The sequence below is a fragment of the Tursiops truncatus genome, chromosome 2 (assembly GCF_011762595.2).
Source record: "Tursiops truncatus isolate mTurTru1 chromosome 2, mTurTru1.mat.Y, whole genome shotgun sequence".
NCBI classification, from domain to species: domain Eukaryota; kingdom Metazoa; phylum Chordata; class Mammalia; order Artiodactyla; family Delphinidae; genus Tursiops; species Tursiops truncatus.
The window spans coordinates 106,528,718-106,554,689 of NC_047035.1; the positions used below are offsets into that span (position 1 = coordinate 106,528,718).

The window sequence follows — 25,972 nt, forward strand, 5'->3', positions numbered from 1 at the left end:
CAGTGTGCATAGTATTACATTTAAAAGAGGCAGAAAGTCCAGGGGACTTCCCTGGTGGTGCAGTGGTTAAGAACCCGCTTGCCAATGCAGGGGACACGGGTTCGAGCCCTGGTCTGGGAAGATCCCACATGCCATGGAGCAACTAAGCCCATGCACCACAACTTTTGAGCCTGCACTCTAGAGCCCACGAGCCACAACTACTGAGTCTGCGCACCTAGAGCCGGTGCTCCGCAACAGGAGAAGCCACCACAATGAGAAGCCCACGCACCGCAATGAAGAGTAACCCCCGCTCGCCGCAACTGGAGAAAGCCTGCGCACAGCAACGAAGACCTAATGCAGCCAAAAAATAAATAAATAAATAAGAGGCAGAAAGTCCAAACCACTTTGTTAGCATGAGTAACTTCTAGCTAACAATTATAGCCCCCAAAGGAGACTAGAAATCTTGGTAAGCTATCCCTCAAAAAATTAGCTCAGTGTGCTGCCAGGGAAATGCTAGGCGTCATTAGGAAGAGAACTAAAGAAAGATAAAAATAAACTTCCCTCTATACAAAACCAAGGTTTGTCTTTGTTTGTGTTACTGTGCATTCTTTGCATCCCTAAGAAATATGGGATGACCAAATGAGATGAAGAGCTGGTGACCAAATGAGATGAAAGCTTTAATGAAGACATGTAAAATGAAAAAAAAATCTTCAGCTTTTAAAGACAGAGGGAGTATTGTCAAACCCTATCAGGCGATGAGAAGAACATATAGACTTGTTCACCAGTTCTTAGGATCCTGTATTGGATAGAGAGCACCTTTTCAAATTAGAAATGAATTTAGCTTAATTATTGGGTTGCTCTTATCAATAGTAAATAAATAAAATTTGTTAACACTAGAGGTAGTAGAAATTTAAAAAAGGGTCTAGGGCTTCCCTGGTGGCGCAGTGGTTGAGAGTCCGCCTGCTGATGCAGGGGACACAGGTTCGTGCCCTGGTCCAGGAAGATCCCACATGCCGCAGAGCGGCTGGGCCCGTGAGCCATGGCCGCTGAGCCTGCGTGTCCGGAGACTGTGCTCCGCAGCGGGAGAGGCCACAGCAGTGAGAGGCCCGCATACCGCAAAAAAAAAAAGGGGTCTAGAAGGTTTTCTTGTGTTTTTTTTAAATTAAAACTTCTTATTTTAAGATAATTGTAGGAGTCTCATGCAGTTGTAAGCATAATACAAAGGAATCCCTTGTACCCTTTACCCAGTTTCCCTCAGTGGTAATGTCATGCAAGTATAGTACAGTGTCACAACCAGATATTGACATTGATACAATCCACCCAGCTTGTTCACATTTCCCCAGTTTTACTTGTACCCATTTATGAGTGTGTATATTTAGTCCTATGCAATTTTATTACCACCAGTCAAGATACAGAACAGTTCCATCACCACCAAGGTATCTCACATTGCCCTTTTATAGCCACACCTGCCTCTTTCTGCTACCCCTCTTCCTATCTCATAAGATTTTTGATAAATTATTGGATTAATATATTTTATAATAACCTGTCAAGGGGATCCAGTAATATTTGGGGGAGTGTATCCTTAACTTTTTATAAAATTATTTTATTTTTTAATTTATTTTTTCAGCATTCCAGTTTACTGTATTTATTGTAATGGAGTAATGACCCCTTTAAAAATCAGTGTCCATTGATGGACAGGAAATAACTATTACAATGAAACTAAAATATTTGAATGTTACAAATGAAAAATAAAATTAAATATACAATCTCTGTCTGAATAGGAATTGCTTTATGCTCTCTTAGAACTTTGCATCTATTTCTTTTTAATTAATTATATGGAACTATAATAACCATATAAAGTTATTTTAAAATGTTTTATTTATCAGATTAATACATGTACTTTTTTGTTTTTGTCTTCCCATGAACTTTATATTAAAAATCAAATAGTAGTATGGCTTTTAATGAAAATCAGTAATCCACTGTTTACCCCTTCCCATCACCAAGTCTCACTCCCACTAGGCACCTGCTTTAAAATTTTCAGTCTTTTTCTTGTATTTACTCCCATACTTCTAAGTAATAAATAATATACACTCCTATTGCCCTCCCCTTCTTATCAAGTCAAATGTTTGGTTTCATCAGTATCCATTATTTATTGTGTTAAGTAAATATTTATTATTGAACCATTTAGTATACTACTATTATGTTTGTTTGGTTTTTTACATTTTAGTTTGGCTGCATCGGGTCTTAGTTGCGGCACGTGGGATCTTTCATTGCAGCATGCTGGATCTTTTGTTGCGGTGCGCGGGCTTCTCTCTAGTTGTGGCGTGCGGGCTTCTCTCTAGTTCTGGCATGCGGGTTTTCTCTTCTCTAGTTGTGGCATATGGGTTTTTTCTCTTCTCTAGTGTGGTGCGCAGGCTCCAGGGCACATGGGCTCTGTAGTTTGCGGCATGCAGGCTCTCTAGTTGAGGCGCATGAGCTCAGTAGTTGTGGCGCACGGGCTTAGTTGCCCCACGGTATGTGGGATCTTAGTTCCCCGACCAGGGATCAAACCCGCGTCCCCTGCACTGGAAGGCGGATTCTTTACCATTGGACCACCAGGGAAGTCCCCTGTTATGTTTTCTTATACAACTTATGTTTTTTTCCAGGATTTAATATCATTAAGTACCTCACTGTTTTTGGTTTGTTGTTATTAATTCTTTCAGACTCTCCAACAGATCTATAAATTTCCTCACAATATAGTCAAACACATGGTAATCCTTAAATGTAGTTCCCTTCCTTCCTCCCTTCCTTCCTTCCTTCCTTCCTTCCATCCTTCCATCCTTCCTTCCTTCCTTCCTTCCCTCCCTCCCTCCCTCCCTCCCTTCTTTCCATCCCCCTAACTATCCTGTGGGGATTGATGGTGTGAATCTCTTTTACCGTGATCACATAAAATGCTATTTTAGGACCAGGACCATGATCCAGTAATACAGTCCTTTTATTCATAGGTGTTTACTATTTTACCTTTTTTTTAATATAATGTGCATATGATAAAGTGCATAAAGTACACCAATCTTAAGTGTACAGCACAGTTTTTACATGTGTATATAGCCATATAGCTACCATCCAGCTCAAGATAATAGAACACTTCCAGCACCCACAAGGTTCCCTCATGCTTCTTGCCGCTCAGTCACCTCCTCCCAGACATGACCACTTTTCTGACTTCTGTCACCTTTGATTCATAGATGTTTAAAATGTGCTAACTGAACGTTTTAAGTCTGATAGAATGTATCATACATTTAAGTACGAGGCTTCCAAGGGATTGGTTATGTCCAGAACTCCTGATTTGTCGGCTAGCCCTATTTTGGGTAGCAGCTATGCATGGATGAGACTGAAGGCTGAGAATACTCCAGAGCAGTTAGGCATTTTTTAAGAAATGTGGGGACTGGATTGTTTTCTTACTTTTCCCCTAGACTCTTGGTAAATCTGTATCCTTTATCTGTATCTTAGAAGAAAGAGGAATCCACACTCTGTTCTAGTAAGTTCGAAGACTGTTAGGTAATTGAGACAGCTTATAGCTAGTGACAAATCAAGCTCAAGTAAGAATGGAGATGAGAAATGGCAGCCTTGGCAGTGTTATGATTCTGCCCATTGAGGAAAGCAGTGTTCATTCACTCATTTATCGACCAGAATATTTATTGAGGGAGCACTGTGACATAAACACTGTTATTAGGATACAATGGTGAGCAAAAGAGGTACAGCCCCTTGCCCTCAGGATGCGTGCAGTCCAGTGGAGGAAACATGTTAATCAAATCATCACACGCACTGGGAGGTAGGATGTGAGCAGGGAATGTCTGAGGTAAATGCCAAAAGGCAGTAAGGTGGGAATGGGGTGCAGAGGACAGAGTATGGCCATGAGATGAGGCTGGAGAAGTCAATCTGGCTTAGATATCCTAAGGGATGTGTGTGTGAATTCCACCATTTTTTATGGTTAGTCTAACAGTGTAGATAGTATCTTTTTTTCTTTTGGCCGCCCCATGCAGCATGTGGGATCTTAGTTCCCCGACCAGGGAACAAACCTGTGCACAGTGGAGGCACGGAGCCTTAACCACTGGACTGCCAGGGAAGCCCCTAGATACTATCTTTTGATAGAGAAGTTTTCTTTGTGTGCTTTTTAGAGTTACTATAGGATAGTAGTTAAGTAAGAGACTTAGGAAGGGAGGTGAGGTCTAGAATATAAAAATGAAGGTAATTCCTCATGTTTCCTGAAAAGTGCTTAGGTTTTGTTTTGTTTTGTTTTAAAATATTTATTTATGTATTTATTTTATTTGGTTGTACTGGGTCTTAGTTGCACCACATGGACTCCTTAGTTTCGGCAGGCAGGCTCCTTAGCTCCAGGGCTCCTTAGTTGTGGCACATGGGCTCCTTAGTTGTGGCATGCGAACTCTTAGTTGCGGCATGCATGTGGGATCTAGTTCCCTGACAAGGGATCGAACCTGGGCCCCCGGCATTGGGAGCGCAGAGTCTTATCCACTGTACCCCCAGGGAAGTCCCTGCTTAGGTTTTTTCCTTTCCCCCATTCCTATGAACTTGACCCATATTATTCCCTGTTTTAGAGGTGAGAAAAGCTCTGCCACAACAGTTCTGTGTGGAGGGCCAATTTCTTAGATCTCCTGATTCCTAAGCTAACTCCACTATTCACTTTTTTCTTGAGAATTTGACATCACCTCTTTCTCTTTAGTACAGAATGTTTACCTCTGGGGAAAAGAACTAAATTATAAAGGGCTACATAGCCCTTCAGTTTTTAGGGGAGGGGGGATGGTAGAGCTTTATTGTTTACTTTAGATGATCTTTGCCTTCTGCTTATACATAGGCCTTGGTAAGGGTTTTCTCTGTGAACCAGTTCCACCAATGAATCCCTATAAGGTTGGGACTGAATTATTTACATGTTTAGTATGCTGTTTAGCCTATTGTGAGATGTATGCTGGCCCAGAGCAGTATTGACAAACACCAAGGCTCTAAACCTGAGCCCTGTTGAATAATTATGTCTAGGGGAAGTGTCATTTGCTTATGTGAAATGAAACAGGTCAAGCCTCATAATCTTACTCTGAGAATAGCAGCCTGTGAGGACCATAAAACTATTCATGAGGTGCAGGTTATAAACACTGAGGGACTGGAAGATGCTACACTTTTGCTCTTCTGTCCTTAGGTGACACATGGTCAGATGAGCCCTGTTGAATTGGATCCATCTTCTCAAATTGGCACTCTGAGTCTGTCTTTATCTGATCCCCGTTGGAGATATAAGCTGAGAGGTATGGTACTTGAGGAGATGACACAGTTCCTTTGTTGCAGTAATTAATGTAATAAATTAAGGAAGAGACCCAAAGGAAAGTTGATTGTTTCTTGTTAGAGCCCCAGTTGGAAATTCAGTTGATTAGTGAGCTCTAATGTGGCAGCTGGAGAGGGAGATGCCTGTTCTTCCAGCTGGGTAAGCTCAGAGTCACCACGGATGGTTTACATGTACTAGCCTCACCTGAGGTTGGCTGAGTATGTGATTTCAGGGTAGCATCTGGAATTCAGGGAAGATGGTATAGTTTGGTTTTCTCTCAACTTTGTTTTATCCCACTGCTTTATTGACAATTCCCTGGGCCATCAAACCCTATGAACCTCACACAATTTAGTTTTGAAGGCCTGTCAGGGGGGGTCAACAACCTACTGGACTGGAACAGTTGGCAAAAGAGATAGTCCAGATGTTAAAACCATGAGCTTTGAGATTGGTACCTTGGCCCTGAGGGGTTTTTGAAGCAAGATGGAGTCTTTTTGTCAGTCACTATAGTGTAGGATTTTATGAGCCACATCTGAAGGTAGGGGTAGCCTAAATGGAAAACCAGAGTAAGTGAAAACCACTGAGTAATTGAAAGAAGAAAGGATTGCCATTTTCTTTCGTAGAACTCAAATGGATATCAGTACTACCTGTAATTTAATTTGTAAAATTTTTTTTAATATTTATTTTTCCTTTATTTTTAAAATACTTTAGGTCTTTATACAGTGTATGACCATGAAGCAGGCCTCTTTAACTTGAGACCCTAGAACATTGTGAGAATATTTGGGTCATTTTATACTTTTGAGTTGTCATATTTTTCAGATTTGGATCCTCATAATATGCTTAGAACCATGATGGATTCTCCCTCCATTTTATAATAAGAAAATTAATATTTAATGAAGCAACTTGGCTAACGTCCTGGCTAGGGTCATTGGAAATCTGAGTCCAGAAATCACATCTCTGTTTTTTTTTTTTTTTTTTTTTTAGAAATCACATCTCTTGATTCTCAGCTCAGTTATCTGTCTTCTACACCATGCTGCCTTCCTAAAATTGAGTGTAGCATATTTTTCTTTGTCCATATAGCTTTCGGTGAGGACTAGCTAGCCAGACGGATCACCCGCACACCCAAATGTGTGTGACCTGTGTGGTCGCAAGCAGAGTGTACTCACTCAAACACAACTGTCACTTGCTCAGACCAAAGCCTGTAAGAAGATTGATCCAAAAACTGTAACAAGAGGGGAGGACAGATAAATTTACACTGGGAGAGCATTGGACAGTTTGCTACTTAGACCAGATTAGCTATAAGTAATTGGCAGTTAAAGAGATCCTTTCTCTTTGATGCCCTGTAGGATGGATACAGAGCTCTATCTGGGCAGAAGGAGAAGTATTCTTCTTCATATTGTGTTTAGACATAAGTAGGGTCAGTTGTTGCTTATGTCCTCTGGGCAGGGGCAGAGACCTCGCGTGAAGACGCTTTTTCTCATTCTTAGTCTGGAAGAGAGACCTTGCTCATTACTGAGGTAGGGAAGTGGTGTAATCTATGGCATATGCCCTAGTAAAAAGCAATTAATGACCTGAAATGTATGATTACAAACCAACCTGTGGGCTGGGAGTCTGAGAGATGGAGTTGGGTTCCAGAGAGGAAACTGGAATTTGAACTTTCATTGTTATAGATACAGGGTATGAGGAGTGATTGTCATGGCCTATCTTGGTCCCTTAGCTATATCCACGCAGAGAAGAGTTCTTAGTGATCAGGTGCAGAACAAAGCAGAAATGGCACTGGCAAGTAATTCCAGAGTTTGGTGAATCATGGTCCTAAATAGCGAAGTGTAGTACAATTAGAAGAAGAGAGAAGAAAATATATCCAGAAGCTCCTGCAAGTTGAAAGTACTTTGTGGTCTCTGTAAGGTATTGGTTCTCCTGATTCTGCACTTTCTCTGCCATGGAAGCAAGAGGTCAGTGCTTTTCATTTCCAGCTACCATGTTAGTTACCCTACCTCCTGGGGTTAAACATCTCTGCCGTGACCTGTCAGAGAGTTTGATTATTAGCTGTATAAAGCCAGGGATGTGGTAGGGAGCAGATGGAAAGTGGTCTGGCTGCTGTAGCCAGGCTGATTAAAGAATCCTAGGCAATTTTTCAGTATATCTTTGGAAAGGTACCACCAAAGTTACTATGAAACCTGCTGGGTTTGGTAAACTGAATTTCTGAGAAGTCACCTGGTTGAAAAGTGGTACTTACTTAACTCACTCAGAAATTAGAGGACAGTGGCTCTCTATAGAACATCAGGACCACTAAATATCAGTCCTCAGGATATGTTTTCTTTGTTTGCATCCTGGTCATTCAGAAATTCTGGGTAGTTTTCTAGTAGGGAAAGCACTTTAAAAAAAAATTATTTATTTATTTTTGGCTGCATTGGGTCTTCATTGCTGCACGCGGGCCTTCTCCAGTTGCAGCGAGCAGGGGCTACTTTTCGTTGCGGTGTGCAGGCTTCTCATTGCGGTGGCTTCTCCTGTTGTGGAGCATGGGCTCTAGGTGCGCGGCCTCAGTAGTTGCGGCTCACGGGCTGTAGAGCACAGGCTCAGTAATTGTGGCGCATGGGCTTAGTTGCTCCACGGCATGTGGGATCTTCCCGGAACCAGGGCTTGAACGTTGGCAGGCGGATCCTTAACCACTGCACCACCAGGGAAGCCCAGGGAATGCACTTTTTGATAGGTACATTAACAGAATTTCAGATTTGAAAAAGGCCCTGGGCATGTCCAGACTACTCCCTGTCACACATAGGAGAATTCTGTAATTTGCTTGACAGGTGATTATGGTTTTTCTGGTCACTACTTTCAGTGATAAAGATATGGCTTCATTAAGCATTGTGGGTCATTGTTGGGAATTCCAGGGTATTACATTTTTTCCTGAGTTAAACATCTGTCTTTCTGTAACTTCTACTTACTGGTCCATTTTATATCCTCAGCATCACAGAATAAGTTTCTCTCTTCCACATTGCAACCATCATATATTTGAAGCTAACCAGCCTGTCTCCCTTCAGCTAACTCCTTTCCAGATTAAAGAATACCAGTTTCTAAGACCTTTCCTCTTACGAAATGGCTTTTTGGTGTTTTACTATACTCTAGGATATCCCTCCACTTAATGAATATCTCACTTAAGATGTGGAACTTGAAAATGAGCACAGAGCATCAGATGTTCTTTTCATCTCCAGCTCCCTTTTAAGAAGAAGCACAATTTTAAAAACATGTTAACAGCAATATTTCTTTTTTTTTTACATCTTTATTGGAGTATAATTGCTTTACAATGGTGTGTTAGTTTCTGCTTTATAACCATATTTCTTGCTTACTAGAAAAAACAAAACAATTCGCCATGACATATGGAATTGGGACAAAAGGAATTTGAGGAAGTGTCTTTCCTTACTGATGTTAAGGCTGAACGTTCTAGGTTCAGCATTATTACAAGCATTGATTTTGCCTCCTATCTTTTCCAGGATTATCTGCATTGAGTTTACTCTTAAGATTACAAAAATCATTTGGTATTTCTGTTTACAAGAATTATTCAACTTTATGCTACACTGAACTTATTTTAATGCTTCAGATAGTTTTTAACAAGGTGGATATATATATGTTCTTACATAACTGAAAATCTGTTGTTTTTACACGTGACAAACAACTTGACTCAGTGAAAGACTCTTGAAAAATAACCTTTTCTCTTCAAAATTCTTTGTAGATTTTTCATTCTCTTTTAACATTTAATATTGCAGAGCAGTCTGAGGTTGGCCTAAGTTTTGTCCTTTGTAATTCAAATATTTTGTTAGGATGTCTGCAAGTTTGGCTTTTTTTAAATTGATTTTGCTGAAAAGGTAGTGAACTTTTTCAAGATCTTTTTCAGCTCAAGATGTTATTCATATATTATGCCTTGATGGGTTGCTTTTTTCCCATTTGTTCTAGTCTCTTCAGTTTTGCTTTGAGTATTATTAAATACTTTCTCTGTCTTTCAATTTCCCTCATTGTTTTCTTTTTGCTGTCCTTTGCCTTTGCCTTCTGGAACAGTATCTCAGGTTTTCTTGTAATTTACAGATTCATTTTCCACAGTTTTAGTTCTGTGCTTTTTTGATTTCTGTATGAATTTTAATTGCATTTTTCATTTCCTTGCATCTTCCTTTTTTAAAAAATAAAATCAGATTCTTTTGTCTAAGTTCATATTTTTCCATTTCAGCCTAGTATCTTCTTAATGCTATGTCTTCTTTACTGTCATATTTTGTTTATCCTGCTCCATACGACAGGTCGGCCAGTGCAGAACTGTCAGGAGCTCTCAGTGAGCACAAACACTTTTATGTACTTTATATTCTTCCCTTTATATACCTTTCCAGAGTCTCTCTTCCATTAGCATCCTATTTTCTAGAGGAAAGGTTTTTGTTTATTTGTTTTTTGGAGGAAGGTCTTTTGAAAGTTTTATTGAATAAACAAACATGGGATTGCTCTAATGGTTACATTACATACTGATGATAGTGCAGCTCAAGAGGAAAGTGGGTAAGTGTTAGATGAATGTGGGTTATGCTCTAAGCCTCACCACAATTGCAGAGATTGCAGAGGTGACAAATGATGATGTTGGGAAGAACTATGCTTTAATAATCCTTTGTAGTGCAGATTCAGTTGGCATTCCCATTTCTAGAAATGCCTTTGTCCCTCATAATAGAATTATTTTCAGTATCATGTTCCACTGCCTTATACACTCTCACTTGCTGCTGTATTCCCAGCACCTAGTTTAGTGCCTGGTACTTAGTAGGCAATTAATACACGTTTTTTTGAATGAATTAGTGTATAGTATAGAGAATTCCAAACATTTTACTAAAAATTTCTTCAGAATTCTAGATCATTATCAGAGGTATCATTTCTTTAATTTTTTCAGAGATTATGTTGCCTTTACCTTGTGGGTGGCATTTTTTCATAGTTCTTTTTTTTTTTAATTTATGTATTTATGGCTGCATTGGGTCTTTGTTGCTGCGTGCAGGCTTTCTCTAGTTGTGGTGAGCAGGGGCTACTCCTCATTGCAGTGCGTGGGCTTCTCATTGCGGTGGCTTCTCTTGTTGCCAAGCACGGGCTCTAGGTGCACAGTCTTCAGTAGCTGTTGCACACGGGCTCAGTAGTTGTGGCTCGCAGGTTCTAGAGCACAGGCTTAGTAGTTGTGGCGTATGGGCTTAGTTGCTCCGCGGCATGTGGGATCTTCCTGGACCAGTGCTCGAACCCATGTCCCCTGCATTGACAGGTGGATTCTTAACCTCTGTGCCACCGGGGGTGCCCCATAGTTCTTATGTCATGTTTTCCCCCACACACAGTTTTTGCTCATCGTTTTATGAAGTAAGATCTATGTGGACTCAACGTCAGCAATGGTTGGTTGTTGGCACTAAGCTCTCTACTTGGGTAAAGGATGTATTTTCTTCTCAGATCTATGGCTAAATGGCAGGTTAATGTGCTGCCATTATTAATGCACTGAATTTCTCTCTTACATCCCAGTTGCTATCAAGCATTCACTTGGTATAAGCTCTGCTCTCCTAGGTGACATCTTCTCTTGAACTGCACCCTGGTTCTTTGACACTGCCTTGAGAGAGCAGGTGGAAAAGTACAATGTGTCTTATCTCTGTTAAGAGATATCTATGGCATTTACCTGTTAGATATTTACTTTGTAGGATTCATTGTGCCACCTCTGTTTTACCCTTTCTGCTCTGTCATCTTATGAGAGTTATTTTCTATATGCATATAGAAAGATGGTAAACGGGAGTGAGCAAGAACAGAAATCTTTGGTTTCATCATAAAGTAATAGCTGGGGGCTTCCCTGGTGGCACAGTGGTTGAGAGTCCGCCTGCCGATGCAGGGGATGCGGGTTCGTGCCCCGGTCCGGGAAGATCCCACATGCCGCGGAGCGGCTGGGCCCGTGAGCCATGGCCGCTGAGCCTGCGCATCCGGAGCCTGTGCTCCACAAAGGGAGAGGCCGCAACAGTGAGAGGCCCGCGTACAGCAAAAAATAAAAACAAAATAAAGTAATAGCTGGATGGTGTATGTTGGCTGCCAGGTTTTCTAGATGGTACACTCCCAAGGAGAGGTATAAATTGCCTTTTTTACCACCCACCCCATGCCACCCCCTTTTTTAGCTGTCTCTGTTCCATGTGGTGAGGCCCTGGTATTTATCAGTATAGTGCCATCAGTCTTATAGTATTAGAATGTAGAGACTTCTCCCACATTCTAACATGAGGTTTTTTAGTACTGTTCAGTTATTGATAGGGTAATATTTTTTCTGTGTGTGTGTGTGTGTGTGTGTGTGTGTGTGTGTGTGTGTGTGTCTCTTCCTGGGTATTTTAGTGGGTAGTGAGAAAGACTACATTGAATTCTGCTATTTAGACATAATTTGAAACCTGGAGTTTAATAAGGCTGGCTTAACTGAACTGAAGCTGATTGGTTAAGTCCTCTCTGAGGATTGTCTCCTCTAATTGCAGGTTTTGCCCCTATCTTGATATTGTATTTTTCCCCAGTTCTGTTTGCTTTTCTCTTTTACTTACCCACAATTAGACACCACCACCCCCAGCAGTAGAATGACAAGGAATCTATATTATTTTTAGTAGGGATAGGCCCTGTTAGTAGAGGGATTTAGCCTTTGCTAGACTATGTTCTGAATCTCTGATAGTTCAAGAAGAAGCAAGGAGAAAAGAGGTATGAGTAAAGTTGTGCTAGAGGATGTGCCAGGGCCTGTATTGATTGAGGGAGTATTGCCGCCTGGCAGTGGTAGTAGAAATAAGTCTCTTGGGAATGGGAAACTAACTCTAGAGGATTCCTAGTTAAGACCGCCGAATTTCCGGGCAATTGCAAATACTGTACTCTCCCCTGTGGAGATGGAGTGGGAATTAGCTTTTCCCTTGGTCCAATGTGACTTGGTTAGAAATACAACTGAACCTGTTTGTCTTGTCTATTGTGGTGTGATAGCCACCTAGGAAGGGTCTGTTTTTTGTGGGAGTTTATTTCAGCCTCTTTGCCTGTATTGTTTCCTTTAACAGCTCTTTAAATTTTCTTTTTCCAGCAATGATGTTGTCCACTGGGCATATACTGACCAATGTGGCAGGTCTGAGAACATAGCTGAAGCTGAAAATAGGAAAGCTGGGGGCAAGGAAGAGCCTTGAATCTTGAGGTGGGACGTTGACTCTAAGATGTCCTTGAGCAGTGGAGCCTCCGGAGGGAAAGGAGTGGATGCAAACCCGGTTGAGACATACGACAGTGGGGATGAATGGGACATTGGAGTAGGGAATCTCATCATTGACCTGGACGCCGATCTGGAAAAGGACCAGCAGAAACTGGAAATGTCAGGCTCAAAGGAGGTGGGGATACCAGCTCCCAATGCTGTGGCTACACTACCAGACAACATCAAGTTTGTGACCCCAGTGCCAGGTCCTCAAGGGAAGGAAGGCAAATCAAAATCTAAAAGGAATAAGAGTGGCAAAGACACTAGCAAACCCACTCCAGGGACGTCCCTGTTCACTCCAAGTGAGGGGGCAGCTAGCAAGAAAGAGGTGCAGGGACGCTCAGGAGATGGTGCCAATGCAGGAAGCCTGGTTGCTGCTATTGCTCCCAAGGGCTCAGAGAAGGCGGCTAAGGCATCCCGCAGTGTAGCCGGCTCCAAAAAGGAGAAGGAGAACAGCTCATCTAAGAGCAAGAAGGAGAGAAGCGAAGGAGTGGGGACTTGTTCAGAAAAGGATCCTGGGGTCCTCCAGCCAGTTCCCTTGGGAGGACGTGGTGGTCAGTATGATGGAAGCACAGGGGTGGATCCAGGAGCTGTGGAGCCACTTGGGAGTATAGCTATTGAGCCTGGGGCAGCGCTCAACCCTTTGGGAGCTAAACCGGAGCCAGAGGAAGGGGAGAATGAGTGTCGCCCGCTAAAGAAAGTCAAGTCTGAAAAGGTAAGAGGTGGCCAGATCTGGCTGCCCACTGCCAGTCAGAACTGCCCTGGACTAACCGCCAAATGCTATGTGCACTCTGTGGGAGCCTCATTAGTTTGTGGGTAATGATCAATTACAAGGTCAGAGCAGCTGGTAATGATAACGTGGTTTTGTTCCAAATTAGGGGATTCCCTACAGATTCATTAACAGCAGGCCTGGACATTTTGGAGAAGAGTGTCTGTTGTTGGGGGTAGCTGCCTGGTAGAATGAATTTTCCGTAAGTCAAGAACCTCCAGCCTTGTCCTTGTCCCACCTCAGATACTTGTTACTAGAGGCTGGCATCAACCTTTATATGGTTCCCAGCTTGATTGACATTTCATCCTTAGAGTCATTGGTAAACTTAACAAGTTGATAAGCTTAATAGGCTTTCAATTGAGTGCTGTTTTTAATGGGATAAATGGTGCTGCTGGGTCTCTGGAAGAGAAAAGGGTTAAGTAACTTTCATTACATGATATCTACCAAGTGTTCTGTTGGTGACTGCCAAAGAGCAAAAGGTCACAGTTTGGGGCAGGTAAACAGTGGAGCAGGAGGTACTGAGGTACTTAATCAGGTCTTATGGATTAGCGTAGTGGCTATGAAAGTTTGGCCTTGAAAGAGATTCTTTGGCCACTAAAGTATAGTTCTTGGCTGGGTATCTCCCTCAGCTATTGGGAATCAAGGTCTCCTGGTGGTTTAATAGCTGCCAAATGGTGTAATGATACCTTGCCTTCTGCTTGACTTGGAAGGACAGATGCCTGCAGCCCCACAAGGGGTTCTCCTCCTTTGGGAAGATGATCTTAGTTCATGTCTCAGTAAATGAAGTTTGCAGGCCTAGACCAGAGTGGGTGTGAATCTAGGGTCAGCTCAGGCTGCCTTAAACTTCTGCAGCTTACAATTTCCTGCAAAGCGGCTGGCCTGGTAATGTGCTGTTCACTGGCTCTTGATTTTCCGCTCTGTGTTCTGCTCACCCTATGCTTTCAACTGATCCCAGCAGATGCAGTATAAATTGATTTCTCTGTAATTGCATCAGCTGCAGCAGGGAATACCTCTTTCCATATGTAAGTGTTAATAGAGGCAGGATGTGTATGTTTGGGTGGTGGTGTCCTCTCAGTGCTAGGTTACGCTTTCTTTGCTGTAGGTGTTTTGGTCCTTGCCTCTGGCACATCTGTGACTCTCAGCAACATCTGGGCTTCCCTGGTAACAGGTCTGTGAATTTTCTTCCACTATAACACAATGGTTTATTCCCTTTTACCAGTGGCAGCTGCCAGAGAGTCTGCCTATGTTTAGGTGGCAGATGCTACAGTCCACCTCAGCAGAGTCAAGTTCCAGCTGGTTACTGGCATGGTGCATCCTGTGCTGGCTGTGATTTACCATTTTCTCTGGGGTGCAGATGGATAATACTGTTTTAAAGAGGCTTAGGAGTACCAGGAGTTCTTGCTTCTATTCCAGGCCCATTAGACTATTCCCTACATCTGGCTCCAGTAAACTCTTGCCGTATATCCGTGTTCATAATCTTTGTCCTTCCTGTGCTGAAAAGTGGCCACTTCTGAGGGTGGCCTTCAGTTTCCTTTCTGTTTAGAACTCTTGACTCATGTTGCAATCTTCTAAGCCCAGTAGTGGTCTGTGGATGAAAGGATTAATGATGCTTATCTTCATATTGGATTTAAGTCTAAATGTCCTTGAGAGTCTCCAACAGAGAAGCAATGGAACCCTTTTTCTTACAGGTTCAGGGACTGGTTGGGTGGCTGCCCTTCAGATTATAATTGGGCTGAAAGATGCAGTATATTCAGCTAAGAATACACCTTGGTGCCAGGGAGGTTTGCTTCTTAATAATATAGCTGTGTTATATGCCTTGTCACCCCAAAAGACTGAGATTGGGGCAGTGGAATGGGAGAGAAAAGGGAAAGAGACTGTGCTTCTGTTTTTGGAGGAAAGGTAAAATTGCTGAGAAGTACTCTTAGAAGAGGAAATTTGCTGTGCAGTTTGATGTCACTCTAATCAAGAACCTGCTTTCTCATTTCTTTTCCCTGTTCCCTCAACCCTCTTGAACAGTCTGGTTCTGTGGGGTGCCATTCTAAAGCATTTGGCCATTGAAATAAATAATTATGTAAATAAATATTTGGAAGTTGCTAGGAGATGAAAACACTGTGCAGAGAGACAGCGTTTCTGGAATGGGAGGAGGGAAAGATGCAAAAGGGAACGCAGGCTAGGAATCTCGAGTGGAGCAGCTTTTGAGAAACAAGGATCCCAGGGTGTTGGGCATAAGAGGTGTTTGAGTCGGTGTTTGATGATTAATACTATAACTCATAAGCTAAGTCTTTAAAAACTTCCTTAAGATTTTTGTCTCTGAGATATGGGCTTGCCTATGGCTTAACTGGTTTGGAATGTTTCTTCCATGTGGGGGACAACCAACAGAACCAAAACAACAAAACAGATGTTTTGATATAATCTAGGAATTACATACTCTGAGCTGGAAGCTATCATGAAGAGGGAAAACTCATAAAATTTGGAAAGTGTCTTAGCTGGAGTCTCCTTACCCATACCCACTCCTGTAACCCCTTGGAAACGAGAGAGAAGACAAGTGGAGTTTGTGGTGTAGGACAGAATTGTCACATGTCTCCAACTAGCTAACGAAGGAGATTTGAATATTCTAATTCTCTACCTCAGGACCTCCTCTCTCATCAAGGTGGGCATCTCAGTCTATGGCTGAGCGAATTTCAGTCAGCCAAGAATGTGGATTTCCCTTCATGGGATCCCACTTTTGCTCCACCACACCTCTCTCTGGCAGGCTTCACTGTGCTGTTTCCCAGAGTTCTAGGAGAGACCTAGAGAGTCTTAGCAACTACTGCTGCCCTGAATTGTCATTGAACACTCTTGCCTCATACTTCTGCCAGCTGAAGAGATGGGGGAGGGAATGTTGAGGAATAAACAAGACAGAGCCTTCCAGCTCCTGTCTGCTCCTTGTCTTTGGTTCGATTGATAGGTTGTTGAGTTAAGGATGGAAGGGGAGGTAGGATGAGGGAGAGTGCCTGTCTGAATGTCCCCAGCTTAGTGCTCACGTTACCACTCTGACAGGCAAGAAAAAAGAATTTACAAACCACAGAAGGCAGTGATCTATCTGTGTTGACTCTGAGTTGGGGCTTAAACCAGGAGTTTAAGGTGAGACTCCTTTTTTTTCCAGATCGTATAAAGTAAAGCTCTAGTGGCTAAAGGATCTAGAAGTTTGCAGCCAGAAACTCTCCTTGTCTCTTCAGCTGCTGCTTTTGATCTTGGAAGGTAGAAACACTGCACTGTGCTTTCCCCATGTTTGTGTCTCAGCTTCTGCTGCTCTCAGAATGCTGCATACACATATTTACCACTTCCCCCATTAGTTTAGGAGACAAAACTAAAGTGTGCTCTTTGCTCTTTTCCCTTCCGATCATGTTTGCTATCATATCCTGTGTTCTAAGAGCATCTTCCTTTGCCCTTGATTTTGTTTTCTTGCCCTAGTTTATGCCTTCCATCTCATTTCTCTCGTGTTGCAATCCCTCATTGCTCAACCAAGGTCAGGTCTCTTTTATTCCTTCTGATCCAGGGCTTTCTCTCTTAACACCTTCCTCCTTCACAAGCTGTTCTTTCTCAGCTAGTGATGAAATAGCAGTTAGCCTTGCTTCCTGAAGCCAAATGCCCTCAAGCATTTTCCTTCTTGGAAAAAATTAAAAGAAGTTGATATTTATGTGGGACAGAGATGCATTCTCTAACTACAACGAAGTCTGAGCTTAATTTATTTTTTCTTCAGCAGCTCTGTTTTCCATCCGGGTGTTGTAATTCAAGGAGGGCCCTGAGAAAGATTATCTTGTCCAATCTCCTCACTTTATAGAAGAGGGAACTGAGACCAGGGAGGTCATGTGACTTACCTAGACTCTCACAGGTAGTCAGTGGCAAAGCCAGGTTTTTGTTTACTAAGTTCTTCTGGCATATTGTTACTCTGGGATTCTTAACAAATCCTTCATTGTTATGAAGGATTCTATTTTCCCACTTAAAGACTACCTCAGAAACATTGGATGTAAATGCCTAGGTGCTCTTAAGACTGCTTTCATTTGTTTTCTATACCGATTTTAATATTGTAGGCACTCAGTAAACAAAGGATCTTTGAGTTTCACTTTCTTTGGTAAGGTGATGATGTTTACAAAGAACAACAATTTATAGCTGGTGCTGAACCTCCCCTGTTATACATACAGACGGAAAGTTACTTTTTAAACTGCTACTTTGAGTTTGACTTCTTGAGAGAGTGTGTGTGTTCTGGAGTATTGCATTCAGTCAAATTTTCATTGTAATCATTGAGGCATTGCCAGTTCCCTCTTTATTTGGCAATTGCAGATATGAAAAAAAAAAAACCCTGCCCTTGTGCTTCTTGGATATATCACTAACAGGCAGACCGTAAATGTATTGTGGATATTAACTGTTTTGTAAGGAGATGATACTGTTAGATACCATTGTCATCTTTCATTCATTCTGTATATTAACTGAGTGCATTTTACATTCCGGGTATTGTGCTTAGCACTGGGTGTACACTGGTGAACAGAACAGAGATGGTTGCTGCTCTTTGCTTACAGTTTACCATCTAGAGCAGAGTTCCTGAAATTGTGGTCCATAAAACCACGTGCATCATATCATCTGAATGTCAGAAATGCAGAGTCTTAGACCTTACCCCAGATCTGCTAAATAAGTTTTAGGGGTAGGGGCCCAGAAATCTGTACTTCCAGAAGACTCTCCAGATAATTGCTATATACTTTAATGTTTGTGAACTTTCTTTAACCATCATTAAGGGTGGACACTTCATAAGTTGGGCATTGGGAGCCACTTCCAACCTAAAACACCAGTCTTGTAAACTTAAACTGCACATGAGCTCTTATGCATAACTTAGTGATTAAGAGTATAAAGTCTGGAGCCAAACTACCGGGGTTTGTATCCCAGCTTTGACACTTATTAACTGAGTGATATTGAACAAATTACTTAACTGAGCTACCTCAGTTTTCTCATCTGCAAAATGAAGAAACAATAGTTCCTTAATAGGATTTTTGTGAAATTCAATTAGTTAATTCATATAAAACACTTAGAACGGTGTTTGGCACATACGGAGCATTTAGTAAATATTACAAAAGAAGAATAACATGATTTGAGTTGAAATATGTCTCAGTTTGCTGTAGGCAATAATGGGCTGAAATATAACAACATACCACCTATACCGGAAGCCCAGTATGAATAGATAAGCATGTTGGCTAAGACGTGCAGCACTGTTCTCAGGAGAAGTTCCAAACCTGGATTGGGAAGCTTGAATGCTGGTAATGTGTTCTAAAGGCCCTGATATTTATAGTGGGGTTTGATGAGGTAGAAACCAGAAATTGGCTTCAAAGGATATTGAAGTGGCCTGTTGAATTTCAGATTTCATATGAATTGAGTTTCCTTTTTGGCCATATCCCTGGTATGGGGTTGAGTATGTTGGATAGATATTACTGTGGGTTTGCCAGCAGGTGCAATTTCATGTATGCTGGAAGAGCATTAAATGTTTCTGTTTCTGCACAAGAGTACATGGAAAATCTAAGTCCTAGTCCTTAATCTTCCTCCCCCAGCGTGAACTTGTATTTTTGCCATTTGTGTATAAGAGCTTTTACCAACAGAGCTCATCCAGGGAGGCAGCAGGGCTTGGGCTTTCAGGCTGGAGATGGCAGTAACATGCACAGCTGAGATCTTGCCACTGCTGGCTGTCTGAGCCCTCCTCTCTGTGGTTTTCACTCTTCAGGCCATGCTTGAGTAAGCCGCCTCCAGAGCTGCTGACAGGGCTGTGTTCAGAGGCCTTGGAAATTACACTGTTCATTTCCTTATCATCCCCTGACCTGCAGTGCAGAGCCTTCTGGTGCAGGAACAAGGCAGAAAAAAATCCAGACGGCTCCCAGCCAGCATGTGTCAAGGGCTACAAAGAAGGAAATTGGACTTGCTCACTTAAAAACGTTGGGGTTAGGCTTTGATTTTTGGTTCCTGCCGAGAGTTATTTGTGTGTGTGCGAATGTTCTATCTCAGTGTATATGTATAGAAATGAGTCTGTGCGTGGCGAAGCTGTAGAGGAGGAGCATCTGAAAGTAGAGAGCAGAGAGGAGATTGCTTTTCTCTTCATTTAATTTCCCAGTTGTGCCATTGGGATGGGCCTGGAAGGATTACCATCAGGAAAGTGCTAGGCCATATTAATATTTTAAAGTATATTTCTCTAGTTACAGTTTAGTCACGGTTGAGACCACCCACCCGAGTAAGAAGCTTCCCAGGCTGGCTGAGGAGACATTTTTAACAAATCCTATTCTCTGAAGTTGTTCATCCTAGGTGACATTGGCATAGTCAATATTTAAGCTTCCTAAGAAAGTATAGAGTTTGGGTCAGTCTTCAGTAAGAGGAATAGCTCTTTTGAGATGGAGAATAGTATGACAAAGGAAAGATAGGGATTCATAGCATTTTGTGATTTTTTACTTATGGAGCAAGATTCTCTTGTTTTCAGAGCCTGTCCTTGTGTTTTTAGTGTTATGAAACAAGCTACTTCTTTCTTTCTTTGGGCATTTCTCTTGCCTTAGGAGACCCAAAGGAAACACTTTTCAGACTGAAGAAGTAATATGTGCCTGGTAAGGTTCTTGAGCAGAGTTTACAATCATTCTGACCTTAATTTTTCCTTTTTCTGGATTTCCACTGCTTTAATGTCATTTGTGACATTGGAGCCCTTGTGAAGTGGGGAAAAAAGAAGTCTTTTAGCTTTCAGAACCTGGAGATGTTTTTAAATCCTAAGTGTCTCTGTTGTTGGAAGTGCTCCGTAGAGAAGTGTTTTTACATGAGAAAGGTGACAGCTAAGGTGAGAGAGAATTACTTCCTTTTACCTTCTTATAAAGCTGTTATCCCTATACCAGCAACATCAGCATAGCATCTGGGAACTTGTTAGAAATTCAAGTATCAGGCCCCATCCCAGGCCCCCAAGTCAGAAACTCTAGGCTTAAGGCCCAGCAATTTATGTTTTACCGTTAACTCTCCCATTGATCATGATACACACTAAAGTTTGAGATCCACTGTTGTAGAGCACATTGTCCTCTTAATAGTGAAGATCAAATTCACCAAAAACTTGAAGGGGTAAAAAGTAACTCTGGACAGTAGGTATGATTTTTTTTTTTTTAATTTCCTGAGTGATGTTCAGATATATCTTTTCTCTTTATGGGCAAACTGACAGGAACCTAAAATTGGAAGCAATCCTAAGGGTTTGGGACTTTGAAAGCAAAAGGGATATTTAACTTTTTTGTGTGTGTGTGTGGTACGTGGGCCTCTCACTGTTGCGGCCTCTCCCGTTGCGGAGCACAGGCTCCGGACACGCAGGCTCAGCGGCCATGGCTCACGGGCCTAGCCGCTCCGCGGCATGTGGGATCTTCCTGGACCGGGGCACGTGTCCCCTGCATCGGCAGGCGGACTCTCAACCACTGCGCCACCAGGGAAGCCCCTGAATTATTTTTCTAAGCATTGAAATGGCTATAACATGATTGTTTTAGTAAATGTGCTGCCGAAGCGAGCACAACATGATTGTTTTAGTTCGGAAAGTTTTTTTTTCCTTCTGTTAATCTTTGAAGAGTGCAGACTTTAGCCTTTTGAAAGGATTAGAACTACAGGTAGTCTAAACGGTCAAGAGAAGAATAAGGATTGAGATGCTTCTTTTTGTGAATTTGTCACTAGCTGCAGGAAATAAAAAGGCAGTTCTTAGATTTTTAGGAGGTGGTCAGTTTTCAACTTGAAATATTGTCCACTGGGAGAGTACAATTCGACTGTGTGCCTGTGAAAAATACACTAATTGAGTATTTTCAAATTTGAGACCACTGGGTTCCAGCCTTAGTGGCAAATACTAGCTTGGTTTAAATGAGCCAAACCTTTACATTAAATCCGTTCTTGGCCTTTTTTTTTTGATTGAGGTATAATTGACATAACATTATATTAGTTTTGGGTGCACAATGTAATGATATAATATTTGTATATGTTGCTAAATGATCACTTCAGTAAGTCCAGTTAACATCCTCATTGTTACAAAAAAAAATTTTTTTTGCTTGTGATGAGAATTTTCAAGATTTACTTTCCTAGCTACTTTCAAATATGCAATACAGTATTATTAAGTATAGTCACTATGCTTTATGTGATATCCCCATGACTTACTCATTTTGTAACTGGAAATGTACCTTTTGACCTCCTTCACCCATTTCGCCCACCCCCCACCCCCTACCTCAGGCAGCCACCAATCTGTTCTCTATGTCCATGTCCTCAGGATTTTGTTTACTTGTTTTTAGATTCCACAGATAAGTGGAATCATACGGTATTTATCTTTTTATGTCTGAATTATTTCACTTAGCATAATGCCCATTCATGCAGTCACAAATGGCAAGATTTCATTCTTTTTATGGTCAAATAATATTGCATTGTGTATATGTGTATATATATATATATATATATATATATATACACATGCACACCCCACGTTTTCTTTACCCATTTATCCATTGATGGACATTGAGGTTCTTTCCATGTCTTGGCTATTGTAAATAATACTGCAGTGAACTTGGGGGTGCATATGTGGTTTTTTTTTTAATATGTCTTTTCAAATCAGTATTTTTGTTTTCTTCAGATAAATACCCAGGAATGGAATTGCTAGGTCATATGGTAGTTCTATTTTAAATTTTTTGAGGAACCTCCAAACGGTTTTCTATAGTGGCTGCACAATTTACATTCCCACCAACAGTGCACAAGGGCTCCCTTTTCTCCACAACCTTGCCAACACACGTTATTTCTTGTCTTTTTAATAGCCGTTTTAACAGGTGTGAGGTACTATCTCATTGTGGTTTTGATTGGCATTTCTCTGATGATTAGTGATATTGAGCATCTTTTTGTGTACCTGTTGGCCATCTCTTTGTATTCCCTTGGCCTCTGTTTTTGTTTAGTAATGGGTTCTCTTTACTGTAAAAAGTTTTTTGTAAACTGGTACTCCAGCCCACTCAGCTCAGACTTGACATTTCCTATTTGATATGTTTCTTTAGAAGTTAAATACTTAACTCTGCACTGACTGGTACAGAGAGTATTGTAGAAAGGAGGTGTACATATTCATCATATACCAACCAAAGTAGCATGAGGTTAGAGAAATTCTGGATGAAGAGTCTCTTGGCGCTGAGGCTTCTCAAGTGGAGGTGCATGTCAGAATCCCTTCTGGAGCTTCTACAAAGTAAAAGTGCCCTACTGAAGTAAAATCTACAGGGTTGGGGACCCCAAGCATGTACATATTTTTTTTTAAAACTTCAGCAGGTACTTTTAGTGTGCCTCTTGGTTAAAAACCACTGTCGTTGCGGAAAGGACTTTGATTTCGCTATACAGCCTCTGGAAATCCCTGTTACTCAGCTAGGGAACATTTAAAGTTCTTGCTTTTTGCCGTTTGCAGATGGAGCTGTGCACTGCACGTTAGATATCATGTGATCCTCAGGTGTTTTACAGCATGGTCAAGATCTTCCGCCAGCTTTCCTTTTTCATTGCTCATTGTGTTGGGATCATTTAGGTATAGACATAATGAATCTGACTTCTCATTATCCCCTTAATTAGGAGAACTAATTAAAAAATTTTTGATAGTTATAGCCTTTAAGGTAGAGCATCCAGGGCTTCTCTGGTGGCGCAGTGGTTGAGAGTCCACCTGCCGATGCAGGGGACACGGGTTCGTGCCCTGGTCTGGGAAGATCCCACATGCCGCGGAGCGGCTGGGCCCGTGAGCCATGGCCGCTGAGCCTGCGCGTCCGGAGCCTGTGCTCCGCAACGGGAGAGGCCACAACAGTGAGAGGCCCGCGTATCACAAAAACAAAACAAACAAACAAACAAAAAAAAGTAGAGTATCCATATCAGTGTTACTGATTCATTTTAAAATTATTGTTTCAGATTTTTTAAAGCAAATTTGAACAAAATTCCTATGACTAGATACGTTTTGCCATATATAGGCAACTTGTGATTTTTTTCTATTTAAATTGGAGGGGAGCAGAAGACAGGTTTAGATAATCTAAATTTATTGCTAATCCAAAAGCAGCTTCTTTTCTCTTTGATTTGTGAATGTATTTCTGTGCTTATGTTGGACAATAGGTGGTCTTAATTTTCCAGAAATCCATGACACTCCAATATAAAATAATGCAGCTATCCAATAAAGACCTGTTCCTGAGCCTTCTTCTGGACATATTCAAATTAAACATGCTGTTTTAAGAAGAGACAGCATCACTTCACAAAAGTAGTAGAGGTTCACTGTCTTTCTTTGCTTTCTTTTTGTAAACACATACTATTTCTTTGAAGTCAGGAAGAAAATTAAATGTTTTTGAGTATAAAGTATTTCCCTACTGGGATTTTAAGTCTCATTATAGTTAGAATGCTAATTGTTATCAGAGATGAACACATACTTGAATATGCTGCAAACTTATAGTTAAAATCATTATGGAATGTCATGTTTGGGGCAAAATTATAATCACATAACGTAAAATTTTCATATAATAAATTTTTTTTTTAATTCGGCTGCACTGCACGGCATGTGGGATCTTAGTTCCCTGACCAGGGATCGAACCTGAGCCCCCTGCAGTGGAAGCACGGAGTCTTAACCACTGGACCGCCAGTAAAGTCCCCATATAATAAAATTTAAAACATGGTTTTTAGTACTGATAATTGTATTATCTATGCTGTCAAAATTTGCAGTAATCTATACTTACATGGATCTTTTTAGGTTTTTGAGTATGCATATACCATTGCAAAGGAGGAGAAAAAATTGGCAAATGTGGGGAAGAAGTCATCATACAAAGTGACTACACATTTATATACACCATATTAGACTAGATCTTAATTCTATCAGTATGCAGATTCCTAAACATCTGGTAGAGTGTCTGTTTTAGATAAAATATGCCATAAAACATTTTTCATTTTGCTTATACATATGTTGGAGATTGCCATACTGGCTTCATAAATTCAACATGAACCATTTTTTCTTTAGCATTGAAACAAACCATTATTTCTTCAGTTGCGGTCTCATGTAAAAGCTGGCTTGTGTTTGAGGACTGTATTGATGAAAAATATGTATTTGTAAGCACTAGAATTACCCTAACCCTGGCAAAATGCTTACACTATGAGGAGACACACTGCAATGGAAACCAGATAAGTGAACAGCCAGTTCAAGTCTCCCATCTCTGGCTCCCTCCAGAGTGTATACTCAATGGATGGAATAACTGCTAGGCCCAAACCATTCACATTGTTTGTTTTTTCTTTTTCTTTCTTTTTTTTTTTTGCCAGTCACATAAAGTTGATTTGGTTATGTTATCTATTTAGTGTACAGAAGTATTTTATGACAGAAGAAATCTTGGGGTCCAGAGTCTGTCTATAGTGGAAATTTATGGGTCGATGGATTGAATCCAGCCCAATATAATGATTCTTCTTCTGTAGCATTTACTTTTCAGTTCTGACTTTCTTTTCTTTTCTTTTTTTAAATTTATTTATTTATTTATTTATGGCTGCATTGGGTCTCCATTGCTGTGTGCAGGCTTCCTCTAGTTGCGGCGAGTGGGGGCTACTCTTCATTGTGGTGTGCGGACTTCTCATTGTGGTGGCTTCTCTTGTTGTGGAGCACAGGCTCTAGGCATGCTGGCTTCAGTAGTTGTGGCTGGCGGGCTCAGTAGTTGTGGCTCACGGGCTCTAGAGCTCAGGCTCAGTAGTTGTGGCACACGGGGTTAGTTGCTCCGCGGCATGTGGGATCTTCCCGGACCAGGGCTCGAACCCGTGTCCCCTGCATTGGCAGGTGGATTCTTAAGCACTCTGCCACTAGGGAAGTCCCAGTTCTGACTTTCTTGTTCCTCACAATACCACAAATTCCTTCTCTTTAAGTTCCCTTGATCACTGAAGAAATAAAGCCATTTGTATATGGTAACATCATATCTTATCCTTGAGTTAAACAGAAACCATCCTCTAGGCAAACTGAAGAACAGAGCTGTTCTCGTCCTACCAACATAAATATCCTTGAGCCTAATCTCTCTTTCTTAGGCCCAGTGCCTTTTGTAACCTCCTTCAGCTACTCTTCATTTTCTGTCCTTTTCTGACTTACACTTAGAATCTATATCATGCTTCTTTAATATCCTGTAGTTGTTTTAATTATTTTTTGTTATTTATGATACTCACTTTTACATTTGTTATTGGTCCAGTCCTAACCGTATGGGATTATATTTCATTATGGAGATTTAGAGAGGGGCTTTTCTTCTCCTCTGCAATTGAAAGTAAGTAACCAGGAAAAAGTATTCATTTTTATATGTTCTACCATGGGTATTCATTACAGTCTGGACACAGCATTGGTTGTATGAAGAAAACCACTGTACTACTGACTACAGGTTTTTACCTGCTGTGAATAGGATACCTTATTTGAAGGCTTGGTGCCAGTGCTATGCTTCTAGCTGTGTGCTGGTGGCAGCTCTTGGCCAGAACATTGCAGTTGGCCTATAGGACTGGAGAGACAGAAGTTTTCATGTTGAAGAGCTAAGTGAAATGTTTCTGGTTGTAGGCCAATGCATCGCTGAGGAAGAAGGAAAGTACAGTTTGCCACTCCCTGGGAAGCAGTTTGGCTAGAGCAAAGCTACCGGAAATGGAATTCTAAACTTACTGATTTAGGAAGCTTTGGGGTTTTTTCCCTTAG

General features: G+C 41.3%; 1 protein-coding gene across 9 annotated transcripts in view; it reads left to right on the forward strand.

Moving 5' to 3' along the window:
* ZNF609 (zinc finger protein 609) overlaps window positions 1–25,972 on the forward strand; it is a 233,753-nt gene that overhangs the window by 20,719 nt on the left and 187,062 nt on the right. For 6 of the 9 annotated variants that reach the window (XM_073799706.1, XM_073799695.1, XM_073799707.1 and 3 more), the window contains one exon: window positions 12,351–13,224. The exons of 2 other annotated variants lie outside the window; for them this stretch is intronic. In XM_073799706.1, coding sequence (XP_073655807.1) covers window positions 12,478–13,224 — 747 coding nt within the window. In that variant the 5' untranslated portion in view covers window positions 12,351–12,477. Of the gene's footprint in view, window positions 1–5,164; window positions 5,268–12,350; window positions 13,225–25,972 lie in introns of all 9 variants that reach the window. One more of the 9 variants, XM_073799703.1, reaches the window with a different exon arrangement.